Here is a 7,788-nt window from a genome sequence, read left to right as displayed (position 1 = left end):
ATCTAGATGTACTGTCTCTATTATATTATGACAGACCAGCTACATCTCTTTCTCTACTAATATTATGGCAGACCAGCTAGATGTACTGTCTCTACTATATTACGACAGACCAGCTAGTTTTTCTGTCTGTATTATAACATGACATACCAGCTTCACCTACTGTCTCCAATATAATATTATTATAATATAATATTACAGACCTGTTAGTTAGTGTGTCAATTAAAATATGACTTGACGCTCCGGCTTGCGGAATCAGAGAGAACAGTCTATGTATTGGGTGATTGGATTGTAACAGTTTTCCTTACTTTCATACAGGCTTTATCTAGACATCCTGGATGGTCCTTGGGCCTCAGTGATGTTCTGGACTGTCCGCATCACCCTCTGTAGCGCCATGCGATTGAAGGCGGTGCAGTTCCCATACCAAGCAGTGATGCAGCCAGTCAGGAATCTCAATGGTGCAGAACGTTTTTTTGATGGCAAATGCCAAACCCTCCTGAGGGGGAAGAGGCTCTGTCGCTGCCTTCTTCACGTGTGTGTGTGTGTGTGTGTGTGTGTGTGTACCATCTTAAGTCCTTAGTGATTTGGAGGAAGTTGAAGCTCTCGACCCGCTCCACTGCAGCCCCGTCGATGTGGAAGGGCTCCCCCCCCCCCGTTTCCTGTCGGCCGTGCCACGTGGCCACTCAGTCGTGGATGAACATGAGGGGACTGACCCCACACCTGATGTTAACCTACCCTCACCATCTGGTGCCGGCCGGTCAGGACCCTCACCACCTGGTACCGACCGGTCAGGACCCTCACCACCTGGTGCCGGCCGGTCAGGACCCTCACCACCTGGTGCCGGCCGGTCAGGACCCTCACCACCTGGTGCCAGCCGGTCAGGACCCTCACCACCTGGTATCAGTCAGGACCCTCACCACCTGGTGTCGGTCAGGACCCTCACCACCTGGTGCCGGCCAGGACCCTCACCACCTGGTGTCAGGTGGTGAGATCGTGTCGTTATTGATTGATTTGAAATTATTTGGCAATTTCTATAATCAATACATAGGGGAGTTCTTATTTAATAAAATCATGAAGGAGTTTAACAGCTTATTTCCACTGTGGTCCTTTTGAAGAGGGAAACAGGAAGTGGGAAAGAGGTAAACAGGAAGTGGGAATACAACAAGGTTAGAGTTTAACAGCTTAATTCCACTGTGGTCCTTTTGAAGAGGGAAACAGGAAGTGGGAAAGAGGTAAACAGGAAGTGGGAATACAACAAGGTTAGAGTTTAACAGCTTATTTCCACTGTGGTCCTTTTGAAGAGGGAAACAGGAAGTGGGAATACAACAAGGTTAGGCGACGATTGTAATGACAGAGACCATTGTTGTTTGTTTCACAACATCTGATAATACAATTTCCGTTCCTAATAAACAACTATGGTACATATTCCTTGTCTCACAAACCCTTAAATATATAAATAATCCATCCCTAATCCCTATATATATATATATATATATATATGCATACACACACACACACACATACATACAAGAAAATCACATTATAATAAACAACAGGCACCAAAAAGGCCGACCAAATCCGGGGGATTTCCTTCACCTACTTTAATCTTACCACTCCCTTTTCAGACATGCTACTATTCAGCCATTTTGTTTTTCCAGAGAGAACTTCCAACTACCTAATGAAGGTTATGCATTTCAGAGATTATTCCAAAGAACGGCAGCTGGAGTGGCTTCCTTTCCTCTTTACCATAGCCACTGCCCAAGCCTGAAGCGGGGTTGTTTGGTACGCGTACAGTCCACCCTCAAGGTTTCCAAACGGCCAAACATTCAATGACATCCAGGGATATGGTGCAACAAAAATGTTTATTCTTCTGATATCTAACAAATAAATTATTCTCCAATCAACTTAAAGCAGCGAATACTTGACATGGAAAATACCTGTCTGTATGGTCAAAAAACTATACAGCTCCCGCATCTAGCAAGGACTCCCTCCCCCGAACTTCCTGCCTTTATCCTAACACACTTACCACAATACAATGAACAAGCAAGAGGGGGGGGGGGGGGGCAAAAACTGAGTTACACTAACAACAAATGAATATATCTCAATCAGGTAAATATAAATCATAAAGGTACCTCATATTTCATCATGTACATTAATATGTAATATATTTACACACATATACATGGAGCTCCACACAAATTTGTCCAAATCAATAACAGCTGAGTATAAAAAACATGTATTTGTATTTTCCCCTCCACTTTTTAATGTCAGTTTGACTCCTTCTAGTTGAATAGTTATGGTTACCTCGGACCAAGTTAAAATAGTTACATAGCTACCTAGGGGATCGTACTCTGGACAATCTGATGTACGAGACGACATTTTATCTGAGCGACTCTCTCTCCCCTCCACTTTCAGTCATCTAAAGGCTTTCGACGTGGGAATAGTGAAGAGAAGTTTAAGAATCATTCTGACCTAATTTGTTCTGAGATGTCTGCAATTAATTTTTTATTATCTTTGGGAGGGGGGGCACTATGGTACCAGGAAGAGTGGCACTAAACAGGAAAGAGTGGCACTGAACAGGAAAGACTGGCACTGAACAGGAAAGACTGGCACGGGACAGGAAAGAGTGGCAGTGAACAGGAAAGAGTGGCACGGGACAGGAAAGAGTGACACTGAACAGGAAAGAGTGGCACGGAATAGGAAAGAGTGGCACTGAACAGGAAAGAGTGGCACTGAACAGGAAAGAGTAGCACGGGACAGGAAAGAGTGACACTGAACAGGAAAGACTGGCACGGGACAGGAAAGAGTGGCACTGAACAGGAAAGAGTGGCACTGAACAGGAAAGACTGGCACTGAACAGGAAAGAGTGGCACTGAACAGGAAAGACTGGCACTGAACAGGAAAGACTGGCACTGAACAGGAAAGAGTGGCACGGGACAGGAAAGAGTGGCACGGGACAGGAAAGACTGGCACGGGAAAGGAAAGACTGGCACTGAACAGGAAAGACTGGCACTGAACAGGAAAGAGTGGCACGGGACAGGAGAGAGTGGCACGGGAACAGGAGAGAGTGGCACTGAACAGGAAAGAGTGGCACGGGAACAGGAGAGAGTGGCACGGGAACAGGAGAGAGTGGCACTGAACAGGAGAGAGTGGCACGGGAACAGGAAAGAGGGGCACTGAACAAGAGCCCCTGCCAATGTCCCCATTTTTCATTCTTATCCAGATATTTTGGAGGTTGTAGCCAGGAACCTAATTGTATGGTTCACTTTGGAGATAATATTTTGCACCATCTTTTGCACCATCTCCCCTGTCAGTTGATTATCTTGCACACATCCAAGATATTTAACAGAGTCGTTTGATGTGACTACTACTCTGTCACCTAATACCACCTTTAAAAATCTGGGGATTTTCTGCTGTTTTTACTTTGGACGCGAACAAGATGGACTCTTCCCCCCCCCCCCAAGGTGAAGTGACAGATTATAATGGTATAAAACCATTTACTGACATACAGAAGTTCAAGATGGACTCTTCCCCCCCCCCCCCCCCCCCCCCAAGGTGAAGTGACAGATTATCAGTCATTTGATTATCTTGGTATAAAACCATTTACTGACATTCAGAAGTTCAGCCCTGAGGGATTTCTCAACCACATGTTTGTCTTGGTGGGGAAACCAACAGAACTCACCTTACCATACTCTCCCCTGTCAGTTGATTATCTTGGAAACCAACAGAATTCATCCTGCATTATAGGAGAAAAGACAAGCAGGGTCAGATAATAATAATCACAGTGGGTGTAGAGGTCACTACCTCAGGAGTTAAATGTCAGTTGGCTTTTCATAGCCGAGCATTCAGAGGTCAGGACAGCAGGTGAGAGAGAGAGATGAAAACAGCAGGTCAAGGGACAAGGGACAAGGTTGCATGTCCGGTGAACAGGTCAGGGTTCAGAGATAGAACAGTTGAAACTGGAGCAGCAGCCGAGAGTCATCATGTCAAGTAGTCATGTGTAACCGTCCCCTCGCCCATACCCGGGCGCGAACCAGGGACCCTTTGCACACATCAACAACTGACACCCACGAAGCATCGTTACCCATCGCTCCACAAAAGCCGCTGCCCTTGCAGAGCCAAGAGGGAAACAACTACTTCAAGGTCTCAGAGCGAGTGACGTCACCGATTGAAACGCTATTTAGTGCGCACCACCGCTAACTAAGCTAGCTGTTTCACATCCGTTACACATGGTCCCAGGGTTCAGGTCCTCCGGGAGCGGAGGGAGAGAGAGAGAATTAGAGGGAGCATATTTCAATTCACACAGGACATCAAATAAGACAGGAGAAGTACTCCAGATATAACAAACTGACCCTAGCCCCCCGACACATAAACTACTGCAGCATAAATACTGGAGGCTGAGACAGGAGGGGTCAGGAGACACTGTGGCCCCATCCGATGATACCCAGACAGGAAAATCACGTCAGTGACTCAATCCACTCAAATGACGCACCTCTCCTAGGGAGGGCATGAAAGAGCCCTAGTAAGCCAGTGACTCAGCCCCTGTAATAGGGTTAGAGGCAGAAAATCCCAGTGGAAAGAGGGGAACCTTTCCGTTCACCTACACACTCCTGGGCCAGACTACACTCAATCATATGACCCACTGAAGAGACGAGTCTTCAGTAGAGACTTAAAGGTTGAGACCGAGTTTGCGTCTCTGACATGGGTAGGCAGACCGTTCCATAAAAATGGAGCTCTATAGGAGAAATCCCTGCCTCCAGCTGTTTGCTTAGAAATTCTAGGGACAATTAGGAGGCCTGCATCTTGTGACCGTAGCGTACGTGTAGGTATGTACGGCAGGACCAAATCAGAGAGATAGGTAGGAGCAAGCCCATGTAATGCTTTGTAGGTTAGCAGTAAAACCTCAAAATCAGCCCTTGCCTTAACAGGAAGCCAGTGTAGGGAGGCTAATATCAAATATTTTTTATTCTAGTCAAGATTCTCTCAGCCGTGTTCAGCACTAGCAGAAGATAATTTAGTGCTTTATCCGGGTAGCCGGAAAGTAGAGCATTGCAGTAGTCTAACCTAGAAGTGACAAAAGCATGGATTAATTTTTCTGCATCATTTTTGGACCAAATAGATTCTGATTTTTTTTACAATGTTACGTAGATGGAAAAAAGCTGTCCTTGAAACAGTCCTGATATATTCGTCAAAAGAGAGATCAGGGTTCAGAAGTGACGCCGAGGTCCGTCACAGTTTTTATTTTTGAGACGACAAACTATCAAGATTTCACTTCATGATTACAGATGTAGGTGCTACAGTTATTGTGGCATGAAGTCTTTTGAGTTGACCAGGAACAGGAAACAGGAAGGAAGACAGAGGTTTCCAACCAGGGATACTAGAACGCCCAGGGGGCCTGTCAACACGGTGAGAAGACTCATGAGACCATTGGTCTACTGGTCAAATACACAAGAGGGGGTACTTCAGGGGTACTCTGGGCAGAACTAAATTCTCTCTCCCCCTCTCCTCTCTCTCTCTCTCTCTCTTGAAAAAGGTTGGGAAGAGAGGAGGAGAGGGGAGAGGAAAGAAAAGAAGAGAGGAGAAGGGGGAGAAGTGGGAGGTGAGGTGAGGGGGAGTGAAGTGGAGGAGAGGGGGTGAGGAGGGGAGGTGAGGGGGAGAGAAGTGGAGAAGGGGAGAGTAAAGGGGAGGTGAGGAGGGGAGGTGAGGGGGAGGGAAGTGGAGAAGGGGAGAGGGGAGGAGACGGGGAGAGAATTGGAGGAGGGGAGAGGAGAGGAGAGGGGTAGAGGGGAGGTGAGAAGGAGAGGAGAGGGGGAGGGAGAAAGAAGAAGAGGAGGAGGAGGAGGGAGGGAGAAGAAGAGGAGGGAGAGAGAAGAGGAGAGATGGGTTCAGTCAAGCAGCAGTCAATAATATAATGGAGTCAGTTCAGCGCCTCAGGAGAAACTCTATTAGAGGACAACAGATACTGAAATAAACTACACTAGACTGGAGGAGTCTGTGTGTGTGTGTGTGTGTGTGTGTGTGTGTGTGTGTGTGTGTGTGTGTGTGTGTGTGTTGACCCCATCCGGTTTCAGCGCAGAAGGGATGGTTATGCACTCAAACAGAACAGTCTGGTTGCATAGCAACTAACTAACCCTCCATTTCTCTCTCTCTGTCTCTCTCTCTCTCTGTCTCTGTCTCTCTCTCTCTCTCTCTCTCTCTCTCTCTCTGTCTCTGTCTCTGTCTCTGTCTCTGTCTCTCTCTCTCTCTCTCTGTCTCTGTCTCTGTCTCTGTCTCTGTCTCTCTCTCTCTCTCTCTCTCTCTCTCTGTCTCTGTCTCTGTCTCTCTCTCTCTCTCTCTCTGTCTCTCTGTCTCTCTCTATCTCTCTGTCTCTCTCTCTTTGTCTCTCTGTGTCTCTCTGTCACTCTGTCTCTCTGTCTCTCTCTCTCTCTGTCTCTCTCTCTCTCTGTCTCTCTCTCTCTCTCTGTCTCTCTGTCTCTCTCTCTGTCTCTCTCTCTGTCTCTGTCTCTGTCTGTCTCTGTCTCTCTCTCTCAGTAGTTGAACAAGTTAACAACCTGAAAACAAGATGAGGAGAGAGAGACGGAGCACACAGTTTGTGTTCTCTATATCTGAGGCTACTGTATAATCTGGTACTGTATAACTGGTACTGTAGAATCTGGTACTGTATAACTGGTACTGTAGAATCTGGTACTGTATAACTGGTACTGTAGAATCTGGTACTGTAGAATCTGGTACTGTAGAATCTGGTACTGTATAACTGGTACTGTAGAGTCTGGTACTGTAGAATCTGGTACTGTAGAATCTGGTACTGTAGAGTCTGGTACTGTAGAGTCTGGTCCTGTATAACTGGTACTGTATAACTGGTACTGTAGAATCTGGTACTGTAGAATCTGGTACTGTAGAATCTGGTACTGTATAACTGGTACTGTATAACTGGTACTGTAGAATCTGGTACTATAGAATCTGGTACTGTAGAATCTGGTACTGTATAACTGGTACTGTAGAATCTGGTACTGTAGAATCTGGTACTGTAGAATCTGGTACTGTATAACTGGTACTGTAGAATCTGGTACTGTATAACTGGTACTGTAGAATCTGGTACTGTATAACTGGTACTGTAGAATCAGGTACTGTATAACTGGTACTGTAGAATCAGGTACTGTAGAATCTGGTACTGTAGAATCTGGTACTATATAACTGGTACTGTAGAATCAGGTACTGTAGAATCTGGTACTGTAGAATCTGGTACTATATAACTGGTACTGTATAACTGGTACTGTAGAATCTGGTACTGTAGAATCTGGTACTGTAGAATCTGGTACTATATAAGTGGTACTGTATAATTGGTACTGTAGAATCTGGTACTGTAGAATCTGGTACTATATAACTGGTACTATATAACTGGTACTGTAGAATCTGGTACTGTATAACTGGTACTGTAGAATCTGGTACTATATAACTGGTACTGTAGAATCTGGTACTGTAGAATCTGGTACTGTAGAATCTGGTACTGTATAACTGGTACTGTAGAATATGGTACTGTATAACTGGTACTGTAGAATCTGGTACTGTATAACTGGTACTGTAGAATCAGGTACTGTATAACTGGTACTGTAGAATCAGGTACTGTAGAATCTGGTACTGTAGAATCTGGTACTATATAACTGGTACTGTAGAATCAGGTACTGTAGAATCTGGTACTGTAGAATCTGGTACTATATAACTGGTACTGTATAACTGGTACTGTAGAATCTGGTACTGTAGAATCTGGTACTGTAGAATCTGGTACTATAT

General features: G+C 45.5%; 1 protein-coding gene across 1 annotated transcript in view; it reads left to right on the top strand.

The window, feature by feature from the left end:
* The first annotated feature begins 627 nt into the window (after positions 1-627).
* The window catches only part of LOC139423629 (uncharacterized), a 27,701-nt gene continuing 20,540 nt past the window's right edge, over positions 628-7,788 (top strand). Inside the window, exon 1 of the mRNA XM_071175214.1 lies at positions 628-982. Coding sequence (XP_071031315.1) covers positions 628-982 — 355 coding nt within the window. The remainder of the gene's footprint in view (positions 983-7,788) is intronic.

This window comes from Oncorhynchus clarkii, chromosome 13, assembly GCF_045791955.1.
Source record: "Oncorhynchus clarkii lewisi isolate Uvic-CL-2024 chromosome 13, UVic_Ocla_1.0, whole genome shotgun sequence".
In the NCBI taxonomy this organism is placed as follows: domain Eukaryota; kingdom Metazoa; phylum Chordata; class Actinopteri; order Salmoniformes; family Salmonidae; genus Oncorhynchus; species Oncorhynchus clarkii.
This window is presented reverse-complemented; position numbering and strand designations above follow the sequence as displayed.